Source organism: Anopheles darlingi, chromosome 3, assembly GCF_943734745.1.
Source record: "Anopheles darlingi chromosome 3, idAnoDarlMG_H_01, whole genome shotgun sequence".
Classification (NCBI taxonomy): Eukaryota; Metazoa; Arthropoda; class Insecta; order Diptera; family Culicidae; genus Anopheles; species Anopheles darlingi.
Window position 1 is genome coordinate 70033468 of NC_064875.1, and position 27500 is coordinate 70060967.

At 48.4% G+C, this 27500-nt stretch overlaps 5 protein-coding genes across 11 annotated transcripts in view; 2 read left to right on the forward strand and 3 right to left on the reverse strand.

The window, feature by feature from the left end:
- Positions 1-13052, reverse strand: part of LOC125956845 (diacylglycerol kinase 1) — a 62113-nt gene extending 49061 nt beyond the window's left edge. For 3 of the 7 annotated variants that reach the window (XM_049689078.1, XM_049689077.1, XM_049689072.1), the window contains exons 1-2: positions 12857-13052; positions 11024-11540 (exon numbers count right to left, since the gene is read on the reverse strand). The gene's annotated coding sequence lies outside the window, so the exon portion shown is untranslated. Of the gene's footprint in view, positions 1-11023; positions 11541-11699; positions 12018-12732 lie in introns of all 7 variants that reach the window. The other 4 variants (XM_049689074.1, XM_049689076.1, XM_049689075.1 and 1 more) reach the window with 4 other exon arrangements.
- Positions 13053-17136: 4084 nt separating this feature from the next.
- Positions 17137-19312, forward strand: LOC125956865 (beta-1,3-glucan-binding protein 2). Its single transcript, XM_049689122.1, has 6 exons — positions 17137-17337; positions 17449-17927; positions 18042-18184; positions 18270-18439; positions 18550-18941; positions 19026-19312. Exons 1-6 carry the CDS (start codon positions 17223-17225, stop codon positions 19227-19229), a joined length of 1503 nt encoding a protein of 500 aa, XP_049545079.1. The 5' UTR covers positions 17137-17222; the 3' UTR covers positions 19230-19312.
- Positions 19313-19652: 340 nt separating this feature from the next.
- On the forward strand, positions 19653-20313 carry LOC125955748 (general odorant-binding protein 67-like). Its single transcript, XM_049686892.1, has 4 exons — positions 19653-19748; positions 19827-19985; positions 20045-20149; positions 20212-20313. Exons 1-4 carry the CDS (start codon positions 19653-19655, stop codon positions 20311-20313), a joined length of 462 nt encoding a protein of 153 aa, XP_049542849.1.
- A 1182-nt stretch (positions 20314-21495) lies between these two features.
- LOC125956851 (putative mediator of RNA polymerase II transcription subunit 26) lies at positions 21496-26349 on the reverse strand. Its single transcript, XM_049689083.1, has 6 exons — positions 25918-26349; positions 25043-25854; positions 24893-24974; positions 23263-24824; positions 23086-23191; positions 21496-23018 (listed from the first exon to the last, which is right to left on the reverse strand). The coding sequence occupies exons 1-6, from the start codon at positions 26056-26058 to the stop codon at positions 22464-22466; spliced, it is 3258 nt and encodes a 1085-aa protein (XP_049545040.1). The 5' UTR covers positions 26059-26349; the 3' UTR covers positions 21496-22463.
- A 384-nt stretch (positions 26350-26733) lies between these two features.
- LOC125956875 (chymotrypsinogen B-like) overlaps positions 26734-27500 on the reverse strand; it is a 1440-nt gene continuing 673 nt past the window's right edge. The window contains exon 2 of the mRNA XM_049689138.1: positions 26734-27500. This exon is cut by the window's right edge and continues 75 nt beyond it. Coding sequence (XP_049545095.1) covers positions 26734-27500 — 767 coding nt within the window.

The window sequence follows — 27500 nt, forward strand, 5'->3', positions numbered from 1 at the left end:
GGTCGAAGGGAAAGGTCAATCTTGCAGAACGCCACCAACCGACACGTTCTCGGGCCCCTTTTTCTATCGCTATCGCGCGCCCGTCTGCCAATCGATCAGCTTCGTTTAGCTGATAGGCTGCTGCGGAAACAAAGCGATTGTGTTCGGCACTCTCTCCCCGCTCTCTTACACACACACACACACATGGGCGCGAGGGGGTTCCGGAAAGGAAACAATCTTTCCATCAACCGAGCCGAATTTTGTGGAAGACACTGCCCGGTTTGGGGTGTCGTGAAAGCCGAGAAATGTTGTCAGGACGAAAGAAATATACTTCGCAATGGCGTTGCCGACGGGCGGGAGGGCATTTCGTTAGAATGTTCCTTCCTTCGTTTCCATCGCTTTTTTCCCTTTACTTCCGTTTCCTCAAGCGTATCGTTTCTAGAAGAAATTTTTCCTGTTCTTTCTCTTCACACAGCTTCAGCAGGAAGCGCCATGATGATGGTTGTGGTGTGGTTCGTTTAGTGAACTCACCAACCCTATGCAACCACAAGCGATCGATGCAACGGGCACACCTACTTCTCCGAGACCAGGCCGTATACTATCTGTCAATCGACTAATTTATCCCCCCTGGAGAGTTGCCCTAGCTGGTTCGGATTCAGTGGCTTTGAGAACAGTAAGTAGTTCCGGAAACATCGTTTTCGGCATACGACGTTCGACGTTCGAGGAAAATCGATTAATGTGTTGACGAATTGTGTTAGTCTGAGACCACACCTGGTTCCGATCGATTCCAGTGTGATACCGTGGCACCAAAGATCGTCCCGGGTGCGTCCTTTAAGAAGTTTAACCTCAGAACACTCAGACAACAGCAGACCACAGCACATTTATGCTGGATTTACCGAAATGATTAATGCCAAAGAGCATACTCAAGAAAGGGGTTTTCAGCAGCTGCTCCTGCTATCCTGCTGCTAATGGCTCGACGAGGAAAAGAGAAACAACACAAAAAGAAAAGAAGGAAGGGCTGGAAGAATTCCGTCCGGGAAATTCGACGCCCCTTACTGGGAGGATAATTTTTCATTCGTCCCCATCCCAAAAAAGGTGACATCCGAACCACTTTGAGAAGCACCACCAGGTATCATTGCCACCGAGCAGAGATGCCGGTAAGCGTATAAAAGTTTACTTCGTGGATGACGACCATGATCATGATGGTATGTACAGGACGGACACGATCTGCTCGAGCTGCACCGTGGACGAGCTTTTACTGCTTCGCCAAACAGGACAACGACGACGTAAATGATGATGATGATGATGATGATGATGATGATGATGATGATGATGGTGGTGGTGAGAGTAATAAATAGGGACGCAACGGTGGTTTGGTGGTGAAATCTCCCGTGATACATGAGATAATTTCCAACCATTCTTTATAATGATGTGCTTGCAGTGCAAATCCGTTTAGCAAAGGATCCGACCCCACTCCCCGGGGGCGAAGGGATGCGAACATGCGTAACCGAACCCCACACCCATCCGTCTCGGTCACCGGAGCAACTGCGGCTCCGGCTCATCGGTATTGCGTCTCCGGTGTTCCGGTGATGCTCGGTTTTGGTTTCTCAAAAAATAAGCTCGTAACCGTTCCGCTCGTTGGACACACACGAATACGACCTTTCGAGCTTCAGCGCCAGGGGACGTGTAAGGTGATGAAAGGGAGAAGAAAGGGGAGCAAGAAGCACCCTATTTGCTGGTGATCAAATATTTATGAAATATCTGCGAGCGCGCCCTTCTCCGGTCGACATCCTATCACACATTCGACGGTAATTGCTGTCATCGTCGTTGGGCACGTGGTCATATCCTCGAGTCCCGTCGCCACCACCGTAGAGGGGATCGAGCAAATCAGTTATCCTAAATTCGGTTGGACGTATCATAAACAACTTTTTTACCTTCTCGTTTATGGGCTCGTGGTTTTTAGAGGATTTTTTCCCGAAGCAGCAGCTAGCATTGGTGCACCACAACATTCCTACTAATGCTGCTGCGGTAGTGTATCCAATTGCCAATTGATGTAGTGAGTTTCAACCACGAAAGGCCACAAATGAAGCGAGGTATTTTCATTTAGCAAATTCTACTCTAGTGCCGTAATTTCAGTAAACCTCGAACACGCAACCGCAAACCGATGAAGGGTAGTTCTATTACAGGTTAATTAAATTCTCGAAAAAAAATCTCGATCACCATATAGTTGTCGAGCACCGGTGGACGCATAAAAACAAATTAAACGCATGTCATCTAACAACACCAACAGTCACCAACAAACGAACCTAAACCCACCGCCGCGTAGGTGATGACCATTTTTCAATCAACGGATTATGAAACCGAACCCCCGAGCCGGGCCACAGAAGCACAGAAAATTGCTACAACTTTGTCGGCGAATGCTCAGCCGCCAGACTCAGGACCCTGCAAGGCCATAGATGATAGAGCTTTGCACTACTATCAGGTTGCGGGCATGAAGTAGTAGAGGGAGCAACTGAATAAAAAAAAAATACATGGATTGATATTTCCAAACACAATCCCGCAGATCAAAAGAGGTAAACATTTTGCAACCGGGCAGACCTCCTGGTGGAAATCCTACAAATTGGAACGCCAACTGAACCGACCCGAACGGACGAACGGACGTGTGCACTCCGATGCTCGTCCCAGTTTTCCCGCTAGAGAATAATATGCTCACCGGATGCAGAATGTGTGCTGCTACTGCTACACAAACGCACGCCAGATGATAACAAGGACGAGATGCGCACACACACAACCACACACGAGAACCAGTTTTTGGGGTGAACCAACAATCATCATCCTCATCGTCGACGACGACCGACGACGGTGAAGACACAGCACGGGACGTGCATCCATGATGGAGATGCATTACCATCGATGCACCATTTTCATTGTAGCGATAGCGGGAGAGCATTTTTACCCGATCGTGTCCAGTGAGAGTTGCATCTGCGAAGCGGGCACGTTCCAGTTCCCTCGTCCTCGTCGTCGTTGCCGTCGTCTGTGGCGCTGCAGCGCTCTCCATTTGTGCTCCTATGCTCATGTGGCCACGGTAATAGCTAACTTTTGCATACATTCACCAGGATCGGAGGGCACAGAAAGCGGAAGGCCCCCTTTCACCAAAGGGCTTTGTGGTGTGGTATGTTTTGCAAAAGTTTCCGACAAGTTCAACTTCTCTGTGTCACCGAGCGTATGCATGTTCGCTGGCGCAATTTCAAAACCCCGCTATTAGCAGAATCGCACCGCCATCAGACTGGTGTTGCAACAACACACAATGCACCACCAGAAAGGCGGATCATTGGGAGGGGTGGGTGAGGTTAGAATTTCCCTAAAATTGTGTATTTCACTTCCCGCGTGCTCGTTTCGAGCGATTCGATCCATGCTGACATGGCGCAATAAATATTCATACCGACACGCAGACAGTCGTGGCTGCTGCAAAACCCCTTTTCGGGCGGAGCGGACTGTGAAAGTGCATATGATCTACTGAGTAATAGCGTACTCCACATCAGCACATGTATCACCTGGTACACGTACGCAGCACTTAAAATTGGCGCACGAAGCGCGAACAAACATTTTTGTGCGAATTTACAAATTTGCTCACTCATGCCGAAAAAGGAATCCACGATGAGCGCTGCTCAAGGGTCTGATGCGTAAAAGGATGAAAAGTTCCGGCCCGGTATTAGTAAGATGTTTCAGTTTTTAATATAAAATTTCATATACAAAATGGCAAGCATATTATTATGATATCTCAATACATTCTTATTAAAAGAAGGTCGCAAATTTACGATCAACATTTTCAGCAGACGCCATTATGGAGTACAATTTTGTGGTGATAACCACATCAAAGACACGATGCAGAACAGCCTTATTTGCCCAACCACAGGCGATGGGGAAGCAATTTATTCGATTCAGAAAACCGGTTTACCGGTTCCATTTCCAGCTGCTAAGCCACGGACGATGTCGTTCGCTGCTGGCCGGGTAGTGCTGAGGGGCCCTCGGAACGGTAATTATAAATTAGTGAGGGCTCAGCAAGTCATTCACTTGCATATTTTTTGGGAACGCAAGCGATCGTTTCAAAAGGCACTGTGGAAGGAAAGAAAAGAGTGTGTTTTCCTCCCGGTGGTTAATTGAATTTCGTTCACCCAACGTCAGCGGGAACGAATTTTAACGAAAGCATCACACCATTACTCTCTCGCAGACTTTCCACAGACCCTCCCCCCCGGCACACATGCTACTGTTGGCCTAGGTTAATTGAGATGCTCAGCTGCAAAGCAACGGAAAACAAAACAAAACTGCGGCCCCAGAAACATGGAACTAGGCCTCTTGGAGGAAAAAGGGCGAGCGGCGAAAATTACATCAAACATCAAACAACACACCACCGAGTGGAACAACACCACAGCACAACAAAACTCACATCCCCCCCTTGAAACAGCTTCCTTCTCTGTGTCTGCGAGTGTGTGGGTGTGTATGAGGGAGTGTATGTGTGCTGAAAATTGGAACTCTCACACCGACACTGGCCGGAGATGTCTAAGTGTAAGCAAAGGTTCCGCTCGGTAAGATGCTCGGATCTTAGGCCTTTCTATCGTCTTCCGAAGGGGCTAGATGAGTAAACGAAACCACCTCATTTGGGTGCGAGGAAAAAGGGGAGAAAAATAGAACGAGAACGAGAAGAAGTTTTTCCCGACAAACAGCCGAGAAGCGAAAAATAAATGAAGATATACAGCCGGTTAATGACGTCAAACTCACGGGGATACTAGGTACGCACACCACGTCGCCGAAAAGGAGAGACTCGACCACTAGATAAAAGCGGCTTTTCCGTTTCCCTATGATGTACTGGATCGATATTCCACCACAGTAACCGTAGATGAAGGTTATATTTTCTAATTGAAAGTTGCTAATGGCTTCACATAAATTTATTAATTAACTTTTGCTACATTCCTATTGACAGCGGGATCATCCACCGGAAGAAATACTCAAAAATGTGCTACTGCTGTTATACTTTTCCAATTAAAAAAACACGCTGCAGAAAGTCTCAGTGAACTCAATTTCTAGCAGAGTCAAACTCGCTGAACCTTGCTGCTGCTGCTACTGCTGCTGCTGCTGATGTGCTCACGCCTCTCACACCTAACCAAATATTGCTCCGACCGAAGTTGGTGTTCCGTGGCCGCGTGGGGGAGAAACGGAAAACCGAGCGATAAACAACTACTAGGGAAAACCTCGTATCGCTCCCCCTTTTCCGTTTCCAGCCAGTCAGCAACCGGGTCATCAACAGCAGCAGCACCGGCGGCAGCAGCAGCATAGCTTCACGCAAGAAAACCGCTGCTCGGGACCACCGTATGCGATCGTACAAATGACGCCGGTATAAGCCAATGGAAAAACAAACAAATTGTAAAATAATTAATTAGGTTAATTCAAAATACATATATTTTACTCGTGAGCAAGCAACCTCTGCACCACCGTCGTCGCGATCGTCGTCGTCGTCAGTCATCGTCATCGGTGGTTCGTCAGCGAACAGATGGTACCATCATTCTCGGGTGTGTTTGATTTGGCTTTTCGCGGGCTAACCCGAGCGCGTGTTATTCCTTTTTCCCGTTTGTTTTGCAATGACTTGCGGAACGCTGCGAACTTATTTGCGAACACCAAGGAAACACCGATGGATTCCGTCGATGGCGATGGCCACGTGAGCCAATTCTTAGTTGAAGTTGTTGGAACGTATTAAAATTAGACAGCCACTTGAAAATGGAGGGTAATGCATTCGATAGTCCACCGTCCAGCCCGTCCACGATCGGTGAGAGGCCGTGCAGAGCAAATATGAAGATATTTTTGTACTTTACGATGCTTTCACCCACCAGCATCCGCACCGATCCGATCCACTCCACGCGTTCCTTTATGCCGTCGAGCGGAAATTGATGGAGCGAAAGCGTGTCGCAGCAGCAGCAGCAGCAGCTCTAGGGCACATCTAGGGCAGGTTTTAATGGACAATCAAACACGCAAGCTGGCATTAGTTTTAGCAGAAACAGCGCGACAGTAAAATTACAATTTTGTGACAAACATAAACATTTCTCTTTTATCGTGCTTTTTGTAATCTAAACTGCAATGTAGCGGAAACCCGAAACTTGCCAATCATTCGCACTTAACTGCGCCCCCGAACAACGCGGGGGATGTATGCGTGTGTGTGTGTGTGTGGGTGGTTAAAAGCATCCTGACAACATGTCACATTCAGTCATTCGGACCAGCGTAATGCCGGCTGCAGTGCGCGTGCGGTACGGCGGAGGAGGAGGAAATATGATTACAGTGGCAATCACTGGAAAACAGATCCCCCAGATGGCGTGGTGGTCCGCCCTGTGCTTTCCAAGGATATTCACAAGGATTTGATCGTCAGTGATATTTGGAATCCGGTAGAGAGCGATAGAAGAAAAAAAAGAGAACCGGTGACGTGGTTCTTCGCTGAATAATCGAGATCTTCCAGCTTCCCGCAGAGAGAGAGTGTCGTGGCGATGATTTCTTCCATTTTCTCTGTTTTCCATTTTCGGTCCTCCTCGTCGTTACCACTCACGGTGCAAAGCGATGCGACCGAAAATCGGATGGTAACATCGTCGTAAGCCTGTCTGCTGGCAACCATCCTCGCCAACCGCGCCAAGGACACATGGGATTATTCGTCGTCGCTCTGGAGTGTGAATATACCACGGATGGACGGAGTGGGATGCAGGTGGTGCGTACAGGGGGGGGGGGGGGGGTCGGTTGGAACATAATTTATCATTCCGTGCGTCACCGGGAAATGCGGCAAAAGAACGGCGGCGTGAAGATGATGCTATCCAATTTTTCCTTCCGCGGCGCAATAATCGCAAGCGTGGCACGGGCCAGTGGACGGATGGATCTGTTTCACTTCACTCAAGATGATATCGCGTAACGCGGCTTGTTTTACAGCACAAATTATCAATTGCTTGATGTTGCGTTCGGTTGCTGGAGGAGGAGAAGGATGCAGAATCGCAAATTGTTTATGTTCATTAGCGCCGCACACGTCGTCGGCTGGTGAGGTAGAGAATGGTATCGATTGTAGTGATCAAACGGCCCAATCACTGATGCGGGCAAGCTTTGAGGGGTTAATCGAAATGAAGGTAATGATTATCGAAGTAAATTAGGTGCTACACTCTCGCAATAATATTTTGCGTCAAACTGATGGACATTAGCATAACTTAATCGCTCCTTTTCGTACCCATGCCCAGCGCTGTTTGTAAACTGTCTATAAAGCCCCCAAGCGTGCCTTCCCAAAACGCCCGAATGACTTGCCGGGAGCAGCAGCGGACCAACCGGCCAACCGGCACGCACGCACGCTATAGTGTTAATTTATGCCAGGTGTTTGATGGAGACTACATTTTACTGCTCATCAGCAGCAGCAGTAGCAGCAGCAGCAGCAGTAGCGGCATCGGTCTTAGCAGCGCTGCTAGCTGATCGCCCACACAGAAACTCCGTCACCCCTGGGGGCGATGTTTATTTAATTAGACATTCAGCCAGCACCAGCAGCAGCACTAGCAACTGTAAGACGGAGAACGAGAGAAAGAGCGAGGAAGGAGCTCTCGTTCTCGTCTTAAGACATCAATTTCAATAATCATCAGTCGTGCAGACAGATGGGGAAAGCAGGCCTCACCGGTATTCGCGCCAACTCTCTATGCTGTTTTAATTTATGTAATCTATCTTCTCAGCCAAACACTGATTACAAGCTTAATCACGTGCGTGCGTGTGGCTGTGTGAGATGGTATCCGTAGCAGCTGCGTGATTAACCACTGATATTGGTACTTTTTAAGCCGTCCGGAAATTTGTTCCAATCTGCGGGACAGAGCTTTTATCGTACTATTTTTTTCTTCTATCAGTTACCTGGCGCCTCCATTTCGACATTCTGTTCTTATTACTCCGAAATGCAATTTGCCATTCCACCGGAGGCAGACGATCTTTTTTCGTGTCGCACAACGATAGGTACAATGTAGACGGTGGTTCTGTCTGGAATTGAATGAGCCACCGGGAACCGGGTATGTTTCATAATCTAATTTTCCATGAATTTTCATCACGAAAAAGTGGGCAACAGCACCCAGCGAAGCGTAAGGGCCTGGCAGGCCCTGGCTGGCCCTGGTAGCATAGGTAGCCTGAGGGAATGCATTTACTTCTAGCACATCAAACGAAGTCTAGCGGGGACAATAAGCTAGCTTGTAAAGGTCAGCATCATAACGGCAGCTCCCCCTGGAATGTTCCAGTCACCTCCACCACCTCACTACCCACCCAAGTGTCTTATTAAGTTTTATGGCAAAAAGTGTGAAAAAAAAAATGGAAGAAATTGGTCCAGTTCAAACCGAGCAAAACACAATTGTGGAGCGGCAGTACGTGAGCGGCAGCGACACTTCGACACTTGGCTCGTGACCGACAATCGCGCCTTCGACGCCACAAGTCCAGTCCTAGGGACGCGCGGGAGGATCGAGCGGCGATGGCGACATAAATTCTTAAACCATTACTTCCACCTCAGCTACTTCACATCTTCGCCGCTTTTTCATCCTTGGCGCACACTATGTCACGGTGCCGATGGCGAGTTTCTCGTCTCGTCCTTCTCCCTGCTCTTCCGTACCCTGCCAATGAGCTGATGACGTTTATGGGTTGCACTCGAGCACATCACACACACACACAAGTGATGGGGGAATGAGTTTTCATCGTGAACTTGGCTGTTGAGCTGCTTCAGAGTTTCGAGTGCATCGGGACCAGGGAGGTCGCCAAGGAAAGTGGTTGCAAGGGAGCAACTAAGATAAATTGGTGAATGAGAAAGCTGAAACGAGCACATCACACACACACACATGCACGCGGTTCAGGAGGACAGGTCCTGTAACTCATGTCTTCGTTTGTTAAGACGAAGACGAAGCGTCGGAAGAGAATGATGAGTACTGAGCTGAACGAGGGTAAGGAAGGGTTATCTCCTTCGCTCCAGATCTGCCTGATGTGCAGCACAGCAATCGACCATGTTCCTGCATGAATGGATAAAGAACCAATAATGCTTTCCCAGACTGCGAAGAGATCGCAAACGTGCCTGTGACCGGCTTCATATGTTGTGCGTGTGTTCAACATATTAAAGAACCCAGCCCAGCTGATAATGTGTAGCTAATTTACTCAATACTGTTCGAGATTGAGGGTAAAATAGTATTCCATGGCATAAATATACGATTTTCCCAAGCACACCAACCTTGTTTCGGAAACAGAAGCAATAATGGTGCTGTGCTGCATTCGATTTCAACTATAAAGAGTAAAGTAGCAACTATCTGCAGATATCTGTTCTGCAACGCTCCAAATATACAAACACAGATATGTCGGACGGACCGTTTGGTGGCAGAAAAAAACAATTGGAAAGGGCGAAAGCCTCCAAGAAGAAGCTTGCATGCGTACAGAAACAAACGGATGAACACAATGTGCATTGCAAATTAAACTCGAGCAAACATCAAACCGGGTGTGCGGTACATGCAAACATATCGAATCGCAAAAAAGGGAGGACTCAGCCAGAGTCACTATGTCGATAATGGAGTTCGAATCGTGCCAAAGCCCTGCAAGGCCTTTCATGTGTGAAATACTTTATATGGGTAGTGCTTTTGGATAATGAATCTTTATATCAATAGTGCACTCACAACACTTTTCCAGGACACCAATCGAGGGTAATGCATTGGCTGCATTATTTAACCGGGATAGAGATTCGTTTCATCAATTTACGAGCGAATTGGCGAACGTTTTGTAAAACCTCGTCGTGCTCGTGAAACAAAACCCCGTTTTTTGTTACGTAAATGAAGCATACACCACTCACATTTCATGTGTTTAATTATCATTCATCCGCCTCATTTTGCCCCTCGATACCCCTAGCCCCCCGAATCAGTGAATTGACACGGTTGGGAAATACACGGTTGCGGGAGTTTTAAATTATCTCTCGTCCGTTCTGGTTCGGCCCATAAAAAAAGAGAGAGGTAATAATCGCGTGTAATTAAAACCCCCCCAGAAATCAATCAAACAACATTATTGCGTTGATTGTAAAATGGTAAGGGCCGCTCGGTCTCGATTAACATACCAACAACTGTTGCAATAGCAAGCGAAAGGCACGTTCCACCGAGCTCATGATGCTGAGCGGCTCTTTACCTTGAAATTTAAGAATCATATTGTGTGTGCTACGTGAGCGAAACTGATCTTCCCTTGGGCAGTCACAGTGATTTAAAACCAACAAGGGATTGGCTTTTTGTTCCAGGAATCCATTTGACCTAATTTTGAATCCCAGCCCTCAAAGGGGGCAAAGGATCGAGAAGTTTACTTTCCAGCTACTGACGAAGGCGAAGCAAAAGGGGGACATTTCCCTCCGCTACATGCGATTTATTGCGGTAACATGAATACTTTATTCTTGTTTTCTTTCTAGCCTGAACCTAGAATGAAACGTTTCTGCTGAAAACTAATCACTATGGAGCAATTTATACGCTGCGCCGGGTCATGGGAATTGGATTTTTCATAAGATTGGAATCCGAAACCGAAATTCCCTCGTCGGAGGCACCAGCGGAATGGCAATGTGTAACAACGAAGACGTTGAGCTTGTGATTTGAAATGGTGTCTTGGAAAAGAGAGTTAGAGAGAGAGCGCAGACGATTCCGCAGAAACCGTGTATTGATTCGATTACCATATTTCTTGAGATGCAGAAGATGTCCATAGAAAAATCTTTTGCAAATGTTTGCAATGGATCTCCTGCTCTGCGGATACATTCGACAGGCCATAGCGGAGCCGTGATTCCCTGGTTTGTCTCACTAGTATCACACATTTTTTCCGCTTTATCCGAGATAAGTCGCGGTTATCAGTTACGCAAATAGTCACAGCGCCATGTCTGCAGTGGAATAAAACCAACGGGCTCATTTTTGTGCCGAATGTTTGTCCAAAAACCTGTCTACATTACACGATCTTGAACGTTATCTGAGGACTGAGATGATGGTCACAGATGATCATAATCACTTACCTTGATGGAAATGCCCTTGCCGATGCTCTTATACAACACTGGTGGGATGGTCAAACCCGTTCGGTAGTTCGAGGCCCTTGCTGCAAATCAATCGTTTTCAGGTTTCAAGGCTGCGTTACGTTGATTAGCATCGACTTTCTTGCGTTCATCTCCCGAATACCGAGATCGACCATTTGCGACCACCTTCGGCGAGGTTAAGGAAACGTTCGGATACAATCGTTCCTGAACCTTTTGTCCACACTGTATCCCGACTGCCGTTTTTAGTACGGTTGGGTGACGTAAAGTTTAAGATGGAAATCGGCAAGCAAACAATATCGATGATCAAAGTGAACCTCCTTCGGCATCATCTTCTTCACAAGCTTCATCGCCATCAGCATCGCCGTCACCATCATCGTTATCACATCCACTGCGCTCGTGTGTTATTAGTTGTTCTTTCCACCCCCAGACACAGCACGTGGCTTCACTATACAACACACCAGCGCTCTGCCCGGCACACTTATCCTAATCTTTGGCTTCACTTTTGCGGGAGAAAAAGAGAGATAGAGAGATGAAGCTAAAAGTCATTTACAAACTTTTCCACATGAAAACCTCGAAATCACCGAGTTGGGTTCGACCATAATCTTCCAAGAAGTATCTACCCGCTGGAAACAGGGTACGCTTCGCACAAATCACTCACTTTTACCGAAGGCCTGCGAGAGGGCGAGATAGGGCGAGTGGTCGGTACGAATATCAAACACTAACAGCAGTACAACAGCGACCGAAGAAAAAGCGATCATCGACGGTGGGGTTGATGCCGAGCCGTGACGTGCAGCGCGCCTAGAACCAAATCACATTGAACCAGAGAACCAAACCAAGGGAGTGGATTTCCGCGCTCGCGCGCTGTCTACAAACACGGACACACGTAGAGTCAAACCGAACAACCGACGTTGTTCACGCCAACCCGCGTCAAACGCTTCGGGGTCCGTTGTCGGGGAAACACGCACCACATTTTGCACTTTTTACCGTAACCGGGGAGTCAAAGAAGAAAAAAATGGAAGACTTGGAAATCGAAACGAACGAAGTTCGAAACGTTTGATGTTTTAAGACGAGCTACTGGACACGGCTGTTTAGATGCGGTGATGGCGTGACCGGGCGTTGCGAGATACTCGAGCAGGAAGGTGTGAAGCGAACAGATTGTTTAAAAATCCGGTCGATTCGCCGACGTCGATCCAACAAACCGCGGTTCCCGCGATGCATGAACCGAAAATACTTTTGAAATATTGCACCTGGACCATACTACCGGAGACTTTACGAAAGCCGTGGAATTGCGTGTGGAAACTGAGTAAGCGATGCTCCGGTGCGATGTAGTGGTCGTAGTAACCATTGCTCGGTTCGGTTCAGGCACGAAAGAACGAGATAAAAACTATCCTTTCCACGCGATCTTTGACTGACACAACCAACCAGGTTGCGCGCGTGTTCCTGAACAAATACACGTGTTCATCAGAGAGCGCGACCGCCTCCATATGGTAGCGACGCGTTCGTGGCGTAGATCCGGCCGCCCGTAACGAGCGACCGGGCGGGAACGGAACGGGAATCGGTTACAGATGTGCCTTCAATGCTAGTGACGCCACCTCAGAGAGTCAGAGACCGGAACGCCACAGAAAACAAAACACCGTGGATCACCACCACCACCACCACCACCACCGAACCACGAGAACAAACAGCTGCACCTTGGCGTGTGATAAGCAGGAGCAACGGAAGAAGCGGGCTGGGAGTACCCGGGGATATTTGAGCAAGGTTTATCGTGAAACTGCGAACCGACGTAGAACCGTTAACACTATCCACCGGACCAACCTGTCTGGATGACTTCCGTCCGACTAGTGTGGTCCAACCCAACACACAACACACAACACCGAAACCACTCCACTCTGGACCCTTCCGATCCGGCCGTCGGCCACCACGAACACCGATTTGCAGGATGAGAATGGATGAGACGATGAAGAGAGCGCTCTCCACGAAAAGGGAAAGCCAACAACCGTTCGCGACGGGCATCCGTGGGTAAACTGACCGAGATATCGTGGCCGTGGCGTCACACAATCCACTGCTCGAAATCCGGCGAATCCACGAAGCAGGGCTGCAGTCTCGATCTCCGCTTCGCTACGAGTACTGAGTTACTCCCGACCAACTAGTAGCCGCGCTAGGTACTCTCCCCGGGTGGAGGAGGTGGCGAGCTGCGAGAAAGTGAGAGTTTGTTTACCATGCGCGCGCACCATGGAACCGTCTCCTATCCTATCTGCGTCCGGTATCTTCTACTTTTGGGAAGCAAAGGGAAGGGGGGCATCTGCACGTGCGTTTGTCGTGCGTGCTACTGGCAGTAGCGTGAGTGACGCCAGTGTTTGGTCTGCTCTCGCGAGATTACAGTATCAAACGGAGTGACGTGATAGTTTGAGCACACACCGAGACATGGAACACACGGCTTATCAATGGTAGGCTGTCGGTCGGATGTGACATCTGCTACGGTCACTGGCACTAACGCCACCCTTTGCCGGGGCGGGCCAAAAACAATTATCTTCTATGGAGAATCTGGCTCCAAAGGGATAACTTTTTTTCTATTTTCGACACCTATCTCGTTATCTGGCAGGGCATGGTCAGGGCATTGTCAGTTACTTTTACGTCACGTTCCGTTAGTGGTAGGGAACGCCACTCAGCTTGCCGCTCGATAGACTACTTGGATGGTTTGCTTTAAAAGCGAAAACGAATTCCGTTGATTAAGTCAAGAAGACTCCACTCCAACTCCAACTCCTTCTTTTATGTGCGAAAATGCCGAGCTGCATCAATTCCCAGTTTATGAGCAACTGCCACTACCACTTCGGCCGGTGCCGGTACTACTTCTGCTCGGTGACATTTATGAGCTCGGGGTCCCGCCAAAAACGCCTGCCTCATGGCCCACCCAATGACGTCACGGATAGCGATGTGTTCCGGTCTATTTGTGAGCTCGATTGTGAGGCCTGAGTGGTTGCGTGTGTGTGTGTGTGTGTGTCCACGAAGCAGGCTTAGAGCAGTGGAAGAGAGCACATTATTTCGTTCCGGCTCAGCGACATCTTATTCGGTGTACTGTGCACCGTGAATTGAAGCATTTCTTGCCGCACGTAACCGATGGCGTAATAAATTTTCTCATCCAGCTCACGAAAGCACCTTCCATGGTCCGTTCGAAAACGTGGCTAGCAAGGCGCCTCCATCGTCGACTACGCCGGCTGACGTCATTATCAGTGGGAGTCAAACTATAATGGAGAGGTTGCGAGGAGTCGCAAGTCACTTTGTTGCACGCTGCGCTGAATAGAACCGGAAAGCGAACAGAATAAACCTTTCCATCTTAGATTTCAATTATTAAAGCAAACACCTTTGAGGAGCTCGTTGAAAACCATTGTAGCAATAATAAATCATTAATGCAACTCACATTACCAACCTGTTGATACATCTTGTTTGCTAAATGTATCTATTAAAGTAATTTTTTCCCTAATTCATACTCATTAGTGCGAGCAAACAATTTCCTCATGAATCATCGCACACACCCGTCAATGGGTGAGTGTGGGAGGGATCTATGTTCGTCTGCTCGTCCAAACGACAGCAAACGATCGCCGATGACCGGCGATGGGCCAGTTGGTCATTAGCAATAACCGTTGAAGTGCTGAGCAATCAAACATCGCTGCTGCCACTTCCACTGCCGGCGACACAAATCACGCCGGACGTCGTTGGAACGTTCGCCTCGTGACAGTGGACGTCCGCCTGAAAATCGGTTCCAACCCTCGATGGCACTTCAGATTGATTTTACATCTCCATCGCTGCTGCACCACCGTGTACCCAGACGGCACACCGGGGTGCCATGATCGTTCGCTGGGCTGGGAAGGTACTCGAGCGTGGTGCCTGCCAACCAACTGATTCCCCGCTCCTACACTCCGCATGTCAACCGAGGATACTACACTAGGACAATACCATTCCGACATCCTTAATGGCTATCTCCACTAACTGGGGGTGTTGTCTTTTCCTCATTTTCATTTTGCTTCTTTTTTTTGCTGTTGCTTCCGTGATAAAGCATTCAGCGGGTAGGGGGGGAGGGGGGGCACCCTCTTCCCTTCTTCTTCGACACTCTTCGCGCGTCGATTGTCCGCCCGTATGGTAGTTATCGATTTTTCCACAGCCCGCTCTTCCCTTTCCCCACAAAACCCCGAGCCCGACTCGCTGTCTACATCTATGACGTCATTCGGTGCCTTTTGATAGTGAGTTGCTGCCAGGCCACGCCAGAAATTAGCATTTGTATGCGCTGGCAGCTAAGGAAGCGCCACTTGCTTGCTCGCTCCTTGTTCCTTTACGCCGCGTGCCTGGAGGGCCAGGGACCGAGAAAAGTGGATGGCCCGTTACCGGAAGTGTCGTCCTTTGACCTTCGGCTGTTGGGTGTTTCCTTGTTTTGGGTACACAAGATTGGGTTAGCAAAAGAGAGAGAGAGAGAGAGAGAGCAAGAGAGCGGGAGAGAGGTGGTGAAGGTGATTGAGCTCGACAAGCGACAGATGGTAGAGGCACGGCGTCGCATTGGTGTTGGCAGAGCAGAAAATGATTACGCGCCCGAACGCCAACAGCCATTAGTCCGGCCGGTTGATAAGTTCTTGGAATCGTTAATCAGCGCGTGGTTAAAGGGTGTTGTAAGAACACACATTTATTACGCGGAATATCTTTAATTACCGAGTTCAGCACATGATAAAAAAGAAAAGACCAATCATTGGCCATCGATGAGACTCTTTTCCGTTCCAGAGCATTTAGAGCAACGGTTCAATCCATTCAGCAGTAGGGTTCGGGTCTCTAACGACACCTAGAAGCCGACGGTTTGTTTTAGCTTTCAGGGCATTTTTTCGTAATCTTGCATTAACTCACGCCGCCCGGTTGGTTTGTGGCCGCGAAGATGTCCTCGGTGTCTGCGTAATGTTGCCCGAAGCCAAAGCACCGGCGGCGGAAACAGTTGCTCACTGTTTTCGTAAAAGTTGAACCTAATAAACTTTTAATTTAACTACATCCATCGCTCACGCCGCCGACTACGACGACGATTCCACGAATGTTATTTCAGCGCCGCTTCCTCCTCCTCCTCCTACGCGGGTCTGAGGGATAACGGAGGCATCGATTGGCGGTGGTGGTGGGTGTGGGAATTTCCAAAACTTGCCCCCAAGGCACACCTCGGCTACGCTTCGGCATTTTCTCCGGACCGACTAATTAACATCTTGTTTATTCAACATGGAGGCAGCGGGATGCCGTAGCCGAATGCCGAGTTGTGGCCAATTCCTGGTGTGCGCCAGTCCAGCGGTGCCGGAATCCGGGTCGGGAAGGTCTTCGCATCCGAGGGAAAACGCCAAGCTCGTATTTTGCTATATTACTGTCCCGGTGGCCATTTTGTTTGTTCGTTTGCTTTACCATTGTTTGCTCGCTCCCTTCACACAAGCGGTGGCCAATCTTCCAATGTTTGTCCGATTTTTACGCCATATGTCCGAGAGGGGCTACGGTGCGTTCCGTGGCAGCCTTCATTCCCCGTTTCAGGCTCTACGGTGATCTAATGAATTTATGGCTTATTCGTTCGAACCTGTAGAGCGTGATAGGGGAGCTGTGGGTTGCCCGCTGGCGTTTATAAATTATTTCGTTCACCATTTGCTACATCAGGAAGGCCAGGAGTCGCTCATTGACCATCGTGTTTGATTTAGATTAGTGATTTCATCTGCCAGCACTTTTGTACTTCCTAGTGAATGAAGAGCTTCTGTAAAGTATTCATGCATTTTAGAACACAAATTCCTTAATTCATCAACAGGCAGTTCGAGCTGGTGTGACCGGTGCCAGGGAATCCCCTTTTAATGCCACTTTACAGACTGCTCCAGCAAGAAGATCGAGAGAGAGCGAGAGACGCTACCGCACACACATTCATAGCGCATTTATGTTCCGGCAGCATGCGTGAAAGCATCAAGCGATCAAGCGCGATCAACAGCTGATCATCATGTCTTGAACGAGTTTATTCTTACGTACACATCCGAGAGCCGTAATGTCACAAATACCATCAGATCGGCGGAAACCTGTTCCAGAACACAGTCCGATCGTGCTGCTTGCACTGAATGCAGCCCATTCTTTCCAGCTCTGCGTCTTCGACCGGTGACCGGTGATTCCCAAACCAAGAGATTATCCCAACGTGATGAAGCAATTGTGGTACCTAATGGCGTTACTAGTGGTACCGGTCTGGACGTACACGATTCCACCGGTTCGCTTTGAGTACCTATCGCCGCGTGGCTTCCGTGCCAGCATACCGGGTAAGCATACCAGGCTGTTCTGTGGTCTTATCGCCGATCGTGTTTCGTGGTGACCTCTTCTAATAATCTCTCTCTCTCTCTCGCGCGCGCACGCTCTGCGTTGTCGGATAGACGTACCGGGGTTACAGATGTTTGCGTTCCATGCTCGGATCAACAAACCGTTTGAGCGCTTTGAGGAAGGTGATTACGCCGAGGACATCATGAGCCCGAGCATGGAACAACCGGACCAGTGGGTGTTCGATACGACGAAACCGTTGCTCACTCCCGGTAGCATCATCTACTATTGGGTGTACGTTCAGTACGAGAATGCCGGTTACTGGCTGTCCGGGCAGAAGCATACGGTTAACAAACCCAAAGCGACCGTGCGGAGCACCACCACTACCTCCACCACTACCTCAACCACAACGACAACGACGACACCGAAACCGACTACGACGACTCCTGCGGCGCCTCCATGTGGTCAAACGGTAACAACCGTTAACGGTGGCCAACCGAGCTGTGCCGGTGCGCTGATCTTCGAGGATACATTCGACCAGAACAGCTTGGGCACAAAATGGCAACACGAAATACGTATCCCACTCGATACCGAGGTACGGAGTTTTCTGAGGCAACCCCGTGATGGTCAACCATGGCCAGCAAGTAACCTGCTTCCTGTTTTCGTTCTCTTTCTCGCTATCCGTTTCCTTTGGAAACGGTTTCCGAAGTCAGCAGAGTTCTTGTCCTATCAGGACCACCCCGAGAACAGTTACATCGCGGGAGGTCGTCTTTTCATCGTACCAACACTGGTCACAATGAGCCCAGATTACACCGACGAACGTATACGTACCGGCGAGCTAACGCTGCAGGGGTAAGTTACTTTCGGTTCTGCAATCGCTGTTCTGGTGAGGTCGCAATTTTCATCATGGAATTTTCCCTCCCCCATTGGCATTTAGCTGTATCTCACCGACCAACAATCCGTACGAGTGCCAGCGTAAGGCCGAACGAGCCACCGTTCTACCGCCCGTGATGTCGGCTAAATTGGGCACCAAAAACTACTTCCGCTTCCGGTACGGGCGTGTCGAGATCCGGGCAAAGTTGCCGAAGGGAGATTGGATATTTCCACGTAAGCATTCGATTCCTTCCTTCATCCCCTCCGGGATTTATGGCCATTTAATCATTGACCCTGCCCCCTTTTTGGGGGGCCGCTTTTGCTTCGCCTGCGCTTCGTTACAGAGTTATTGCTGCAACCGGTCGAAAACTACTACGGTTATGCCGATTTAGCCTCGGGACAGATGCGAATAGCGCACATACTTGCCAACCGGATATTGGAGAGGGTATCGGATGGGAAACAGATCGATGGTCACCGGTTGCAGGGTGGAGTACTCATCACTAATCAGGCCACCCTCAGGGGCGAGCTATTGCGTTCCAACTCGGCCGACGAGCACTTTGGGGATGCGTTTCATGTGTATGGGCTCATCTGGACACCGGACCAGATAGCGGTCACCGTGGACGGTTTCCAGTATGGTACGATCAAAACGAACCTACGGCAATTCGCACACCAGCGCAACCTAACACAGGCCAATCTATGGAACGCGGAACGCCCGTTGGCACCGTTTGATCGTGAGGTACTCCGAAGAGTACGCTACTCAGCGACATTCCTGTTTCAATCGCTGTCTGTCTCTCTCTCTTTTTCCGGTTTTGCATTTCAGTTTTTCTTGTCGCTTGGAGTGGGTGTGGGAGGAGTTAAGGATTTCCCCGATCCATCGGTTACGGGACCATCTCGAGTAGCGAAACCATGGCGGAACACTAGCCCGAAGGCGGAATATCTGTTCTACCAGAACCGTAACACCTGGTACCGTACTTGGACCGAGCCGGAACTAACGGTGGACTATGTGCGTGTTTACGCTCTATAGATCTATTCAAATCTAATATATCTGCTCATGACAGTGAACAAAATAACACAACAATCATTCACATAAATACCGTCTACCAGCTGGCGCAGTTACTAGACTCAGTTAATTAGATATTGATGACAGTGCTGTGTGCCTAGTCCGCGCGACAAGGGTGGCCATCATTGCTACAGATAAAGTGCGTGTTAGTCTCATGGGTTCGTCACCGACAAGCGTTCGAAAGCATAAAAATGTTCCCTTTCGTGTTGTTCGCTCTATTGTTTTGTGGTCAAATTTCGCATATCTGCATGTTGACAGTAAGATCGGTAACTAAGGACTGGTAATATCTGGCCTACTAGTGATCCGATTCGTTGAAACCGTTTACAGTACGACGACAAGACCTGCGACGAACTATTAACTCGGGTGGATCTCCGGAAATGTTGTCAGATGCCACTGCTACTTCCGCCGCCTGTTGTCGAGTTGTGTATGAGGCGCCCTATGCCTCCGGTACTGCCCGGAGAAGTCGATCCATTACCGTACAATGTAGCGTTTGTGGAATATCGAAAAGCACCACCGATCCGATTATTATTCGAACGACGACTCGCATTTTGTTCGTTCTAGTGTCTGGCCGAATGTTCCCTCAATGTTACCCGTATCCTGATGAACAAGCAGTTCCGTGTTGAACAAGCCCGGAAGGTGTTACTGGCACGTGTTGATAATGATCGCAACTGGACGGCAATCATCGAACGTGCTGTGCAAAACTGTTACAAGCAACAGATCGTTAGTTTGTCACCCGTTGGCTCTTGAAATTGAAACATTACAATTCCTTTTCATTCCAGCTGAATTGGTTCTATTTACAAGAGGTGGCTCAGAATAAAATCTCTTCCCAGTGCGTTCCATCGTCCTCCGCATTCATGGGATGTGTGTTTGCCATAATGTATCGGGTAAGCGTTAGTTTGGGTACTGCGGCATGCTCTGCTTGTACTGTAGGCTATTGTTTCCTTAGGATTGTCCCACAGAAAACTGGATTGGCTTGGAATATTGCTCTCCAATGGTGTCCACACTCAACAACTGCAAGTATCTGTTCAAATTGACGACGATTATTTAAATGTGCAACAGCCAAGTAGTAGCAATTTTATACAAATGCACGCACAAAATACAATAATCCCGCGCCATTCGCGAAATGTATGGTTTGATTTCAAATACATTGCCGAAAAAGATGTTTCTTCAATCGTACATCATCAACTACATATTACCGGAACCGGGTCGTTAAAATGAGATTAGCCAATGCACACGAGGCATTGGAGATTGGCCTATAAAAGCCACTCGAAAAGCCCTGCAATCGCAAAGTTCGGTTGTTTCTCTCCATAATTGCTGTTTCGTTGTAATTACGCTGAAGAATGATGAAGCACCTGATTTGTCTGTGTTTTTGGACGATTGTCGTGTCCGGCCGCAGCGAACCTATTTACGACTCGGTACTGATCTTATGTATATGACAAAAATGTCCACTTTTTCTTCCCTCCGGACCTAACCCAATCGTCGCATTTTCTCCGCGTTCAGCCTCATTTGAAATCCTGTTCGGAGCGCTTCAACTTCATCGAACCGCGTAGCTGCTGCAGGGTACCAACGTTGCTTCCGCAATCTCTCATAGTACCGTGCCTAAGAAAACCGATGAACATTACAGCTATCGGTGAACTGATGGAAGAAAATGTAGTTACTAAACACGCTACAGCGTTTCTTACCACTGTTATAAGTACTTATCACCGTTTTGTTTTGTTATAGTGTATCGCGGAATGTGTTCTGGGTGATTCGCTAGTAGATGGAAAATTTCAGATGAATGCCTCCATCGCGCTGCTCACCAAACAGACGGGTGACGATTCTCTATTGACCAGACAGATTACTAGTGCCATCCACAAGTGTTACACACTCACCTACCTTGCGCTGGTACGACAAAGGGGTCCCAAAAGCTTTCCCAAAAGTTTCAATCCTTTCCCTCTTCGAACAGGAAAGAACAACACCCTCAAAGGACAGATGCCTGGATTCAGCTCGTAGCTTCTTGGATTGTACCTTCGCCATCCTCTACAGGGTATAACAATGCCGCATGCAGGAGTCTATTAATCCTAACTATCTCATTTACAGAACTGTCCCAAAACATACTGGAAAGAATCCGAGGAATGCCGACGGTTGATTTTTACGTTGAACAATTGCCCCAACTTTTTGGTACAATCCAATCGCTACTAATCGGTCGGAATTTCGGAATCATAAAAGTTGCATTTTTTTGTTTGTTTGGTTTTATTTGGTTGTATTGCAATTTGCATACATTATGTTACAATTGTTCTTCGGGGTCGGGTTCCTTCGAAATGCCAATTGTGTGCCGAATCGCCGCGTAGCCATGCCCGCTTAAAACCCAACACACTGTTAAAGCATAAATAGTAGCAAATTGTACGACTGAAGATTGCTTCTACCTTACACTGGTATTTGAATAAACACGCGAGCTGGATCTCACAAAGATCCTTACGATGGGAGAGTCTTTTTCGAAACACGAGGAACAAGGAATTATTCTACAATTACAGTCATTTGTATCAGCCAGATTCGGTTAAACAGATTCAGATAGCGTTGTGTTGCGGACCGCATGAAGACGCTTAATTCATTATTAAGCGAAACAACGGGTCCCACAAGCAAACATATACATACATATGCAAACACACGCGCATTATTCTTATCATTTGTTGCTATTCATTATACACATAACACCCAAGAGTGACGTGAGAGTACAATCGATCAATCAAAAGAATTAAAACAATATTGCTACAGTGGTGGTGTTTCGAAGCAAACAATCAAATCTAGAATTTCAAATATCCCCACGGATCTTTTTCGATACGAAAATCAGTTAAAATATATGTGGTTCCGTTTAAAATCAACCAAAATTACCGCTTTGAATAATAGATAAAGTGGACACATACTGATAACGCCCGTACCGTCCTTCGCTTCCTAGCTCCTAAATGACAATATTATGGCAGCCTTAGCCTACTTCCCGTATGTTACATTCAGTTATCACTTTGTACATTACTGAGACTGTTCTACCGACAGTCTGTACATTTTGAACTATATTGCATCGCGGACCGTAATACTCCCGGGTATGGCCACATGATCGAAAGATAAAACACTATTTCTATCAACGGAAGTGAAATCAATGATCCGATCGGTGCTTGTTAGAGAGCTCAAACCTGTGATTGCACGGCGCCCCACAATTGTCGGCTACTGGCGATTAGCGGTGACGAATTCGAAGCTCGACGGTATCGTAAACATTGTGTTCCCATCGAGCGTGTTAATGATTGTAGCCCGGGTTCCGCCCAGATTGGCCAACGTTGTACCACCACCAGCGGCCGAGATCGTTTGCATAGCAGACGATTGCTGTGTGATCGTTTGCTGAGCGACACTATTCGCCGGCATGGCGATTTGCAAATGCTGAAAGATTTGCTTCCCATTGGTGGCTTGGAATTGAGTCGGGATGGTGAATATTTGTTGTGTCTGTCCTTGCTGCTGCTGCTGCTGCTGCTGCTGCTGTGAAATGGCGTTAGTCAGGTGCTGCACTTGTGGTGCCGGCTGTAACTGAATAGTGGTCGTGTTGGCCGGTGCTTGCGTTATGGTGAGAGGTACCGATTGTACAACTGTCGTCGGTTGACTCTGGACGATCGACGTCACCGGTGCCGGTTGAGCAGCTTTTGACGTCGCGGGCACAGTCGCCACGTTATTCGTTGTAATCGTTTTAATGGACGTTTGTTTCAACGGTGGGGGATCCTTTTTAACAGACTGGAAAAGGGAGAACGATTATAAGGCTTTGTCGCAAATCGCGAAACAGATCAACCGGTTCACTTACCTTTCCATGTGATGCAACGTGCTTCAAATACAGGGATTTCACGGAGAATTCTTTCGAACAAACCTTGCAGGAATATGGTGCAGGTGCTTTCCGGCCTTGGTGCGTCCTAGAAAATGTGCAAACACACAAATAATAAGAGTGAACAATTGGTTATTAAACAAGGATAAGGGAGCTTACTTGCGATGCTTGTTAAGATTATCCTTCCGAGAGAACAGCTTCTGGCACATGTCGCAGTTGAACATTTTCTTTCCAGTATGTGACACTATGTGCCGCAACAAGTGCTCCTTCCGACTGAATGACTTCTGACAGTCGCCCGCTTCACACTTGAACGGCCGCAAGCCGATATGCGATTTGAGATGCTGCACCAAATGCTCCTTACGGCCAAACAGCTTCTGGCATACATCGCACGTTGTTATGCTTACTTCTGAAGCCGAGACATTCGGTTCCGGTGGGAATTCCTGCTTCACAGACAGGGCAGAAATGGCACTCATCTGTTGCGACGCCAGGATAGACTGGGCACTACGGTACTGGCCGCCCTCCTCACCGTCGCCATCCGCATCTTCGTTACCACTATCTTCGAATGAATTATTACTAGAAGGTGCCGGTAGACTGTTCGTGGCAACGACTACAACGGGTTTAGGCTGCGCAGTTATCGGCGTTCGGCTCACCCGTACGACCCGTAGTGTCGGTTTATTCTGCTGACCACTTGATACTTGTGTTGTTGCCTTGCCAACACCATCGCGAGGGTTCACACCACTCTGTACCGTTCGTACATTTGTCGCAGTCGATACTACCTTGCGCGTTTGTGGGGCCGCAGCAGGTCGCGAAGTTGATTTCAATTGGCTTGCTGTGGCCATCGTTACTGTTTTAGTAACAAACGTTCGCTGCTGTTGTTGTGGCTGCTGCTGTTGTTGTGGCTGCTGCTGTTGCGGCTGCTGCTGCTGTGCGTGTTGCTGCTGGTGGTGCTGCTGCTGCTGTTGAGATGCGGTTGTCGCCAGGACAACGTTCGCCCCTTGAAAATTGACTTCTCCCGCCGCTTGCTGGGTCTGTGCGGATGGTTTTCCAACTATCGTGACATAATTGTTACCCATCGTTTGTCCGGCCACCGTTGCCTGGATAAGCTGTGGCTGAGGCTGTGGTTGTTGTGGTTGCTGTTGCTGTTGTTGCTGCTGCTGCGTTTGTTGCTGAATCTGATTTTGATTAACGATCGCAATCGGTGCCATCTGGCCTGCCATTCCACCCGTCAGTTGCAGGCTGTACTGTGGCATCGATTGAGGACTTATCGTAAGCTGTGAATTGAGTTGAGCTGGTGTTAATCGCAGCACACCATCCGGGCCGGTTTCCACCTTCATCTGCACGAGCTGCACACCACCATTCGTAGGCAGATTCGTTGCCACACCGTTCGTCGCCACGCTCTCCGTAACGGTCGCTGTGGACGGCTCGTTTTTCATCATGACCGGCACGATGCACTTGTTAACACCACTGGCCATTAACTTAAGATCTTGCAGCTGAATGTTTTTAGTCACCACCTGTCCTCTATTGTTCGGTGAGCTTGTAATACCTCCACCTCCTCCAGCCACGCTTGTCGTACAAACGACTGAACCGTTTGAAGGAACGATCGGTGAAACGGTTGGAGAAGCACCATTCACACCGGATCCCAAAATAGAGGACGCTTTAACTGGCGTTTCTGGATTAATGATTTGATAAACTTTCTGTCTCTTCGCGGGTGATGCATCATTCTACGGAGAAAGAATGTAGAATTGGATGTAAATCGATATTCTGGAAGGTGACCATTTCGGATGCTTACTTGACTCTGTGGAGATTCCCTTCGAACCGGCTTGGTCGTCGATGCTTTAATTTTTATAAACTCATCAACCTGTGTAAATGTACTGCTGAAAGCAAGGAACACCAATTAGAAACCGCTCTAAGTACACATTGTCGCCGCCATTTCACTTACGCTTGTTGCTGCTGGTCAGAGGACACCAGCTTGGGCGGTGAAACAGGAACTAGTATCCCGTTCTGTATTTTGTAGGTAATGTTATTATTATTCGCCTTAAGCATCGTTTGTCCATCGAGCGTTATCGTGAATTGTGGCAATTGGGTTTGCTGTTGCTGTTGCTGCTGCTGTTGCTGCTGCTGCTGCTGCTGCTGCTGCTGCTGCTGCTGCTGCTGCTGCTGCTGCTGCTGTTGCTGTTGCTGCTGCTGTTCTGCAGCTGGCTGGTGAGAGGTGATTTGTTGTTGCTGCACAATGAAGTTGTTGCCATTGTTGTTGGTACTCGCAGCCATAATACCAGCGGGAAGTGCAACATTCGAGACAACTAAGTTGTCGGTGGTTCCGATGCTTCCGCTGTTCCCGCTGCTGTTATTAACGGTTATCGATCCGTTCATCACCCTCTGCAGTCCGTTGTTGCTGCTAATCAGTATCGGAGTGTTGTCCGGGAACTGATTCGTGGGCTGTTGCACGATCTGCTGACTGCTACCGGTTGCCACAAGCTTTACCTGTGTGGTGAGCGGTTTCGTGGGACTGACTACCGGGATGGATGTGACTATTTGCGGTATGGTGGGCGGAGGAGGCAATGCAGGAGACGTGTCTTTCCGCTTGTCGTCTTTGATGTACACTCGGCCAACGTTCTTCATCTTGGCCGAGTTGAGGCAACTCTCCAACATCTTCTGCGCTCGCAGCGTCGCATCACGGTACTCGAGGTGCGCCTCCAACTGCTTCACACAGCTCACGCAGACGGATTTCGGCAAGCGGTCGGATTCTTGTACCTGAAACCAAAAGCAACAAAGCTGTAATGTGCCGAAAGGAGGAGTGCAGAGTGGGGTTCTCACGTTTATCTTCAGTGTATCGCTGATTTTGTTTTGTATCTTCTTTTTGCGTCCCTCGTCGGTGAAGATTCCGATCCGTGAGCCGCTGCTGCCCGCACAAAGGCGGCACAAATCGGCAAAGTTAACACTCTTGTAGCCCGTCATTGGGATAAGGATGTTGCGAGGATTTTCAGGAGGATGATACTACTATTTCTACCGGAGGCTTATCTCCCGGAAAGTTTCCCGCTTTTTTAACACCCCACAATCGTCACACCCGCACGCGTTTGTTTATTCTTTTGCGTTTTGGCTTCCCCTTCCTCTAGCGCACCGTGTTTCTCTAGAGGACGCTTTCCTGTCCCACCCCACTGTCCCGCCAAATCACCCGAGCACTAATTATTACGCACAAAACACTTAAATTTTAAGGTTTTATGAATTTTTTCCCGACTTCTTCCATTTTTGCATCAACTGTTCAGCAGAGTCTACACGCAGCGCGCGACGAGTGTTTATAGTGCCTAGTTCACTTTCGTTATGTTACCCCTCGTCCAGACTATGACGAGTTTTTAGAGCGCTTTTTGGCGCAAAAACGCACGGTCACTTTTTTTCTGCAAAAAAAAATCTGCGTTTTTTCGGATCTGTGTCAAAGACCTTTTTATTATTCGTAGAAGGGATTTGATTAGTTCGCCTAACTGGAAAGCTCGGAACTAGCACAAGCAGTTGAAGCAGCCACTACCAGGTCCATCGTTCCCTCCAAGGATACAATTGCGGTAGTAATGCGTTGGTGTTTGAGTACCTGCTGATCGCAGGGTAATGCAGATAGCCGGTCTAACATAACTACTGATTCTAACTATTCCCAGGTATGCTTACAATGCGGGAAGAAAACGAATTTGGTTTCACTGTATTCCCAGGTGTAATCACACTGTAGGAAGAAAACGAATTTGGGTTCACTGGTTTCCCGGGTGTAATCACACTGTAGGAAGAAAACGAATTTGGTTTCACTGGATTCGCGGGTGTAATCACACCGTACAAAGAAAACGAATTTGGTTTCACAGGATCTATGAATTGCACATCATTCTTACGCAACCAGTCCAGGTATTTGGCCACATCCGTGTAGCCTAGGTAGCTGCTCACGTCACAGATGCCCATTTTATTTGGATCCATCTCTGAGAACGAGGTCACACCCCGCAGATACCAGAAACCATTCATTTTGAAGAACATACCACCACCGCTATCGCCATTGCAGCTCGACGTACCATTCCGACTACCAGCGCAATACACCTTCGTAGTGAGCACCTGGCTAAATAGATCCCGATTGCTGCGCAGACAATCGTCAGCACTGACCACCGGTATGTATGCCTCACGCAATCCATCCGATATTGCGTCCTGTTCCGTCCGACCCCATCCAACGACCGTTCCGAACGTTCCGACTAACTGGCTAATGTCTTGGTCGATGGAGCGAATGCATACAGGCTGCACATAATCACCGTAAATGAACTGGTTCTGCATGTGCAGGATGGCGATATCATCCGTGAAATCAAGAGCACTTGCGCCTTCCGGTGAGATGATGTCAAACACTCGCCCTTCTTGGATTGTGTTGCTAACGATGTCCA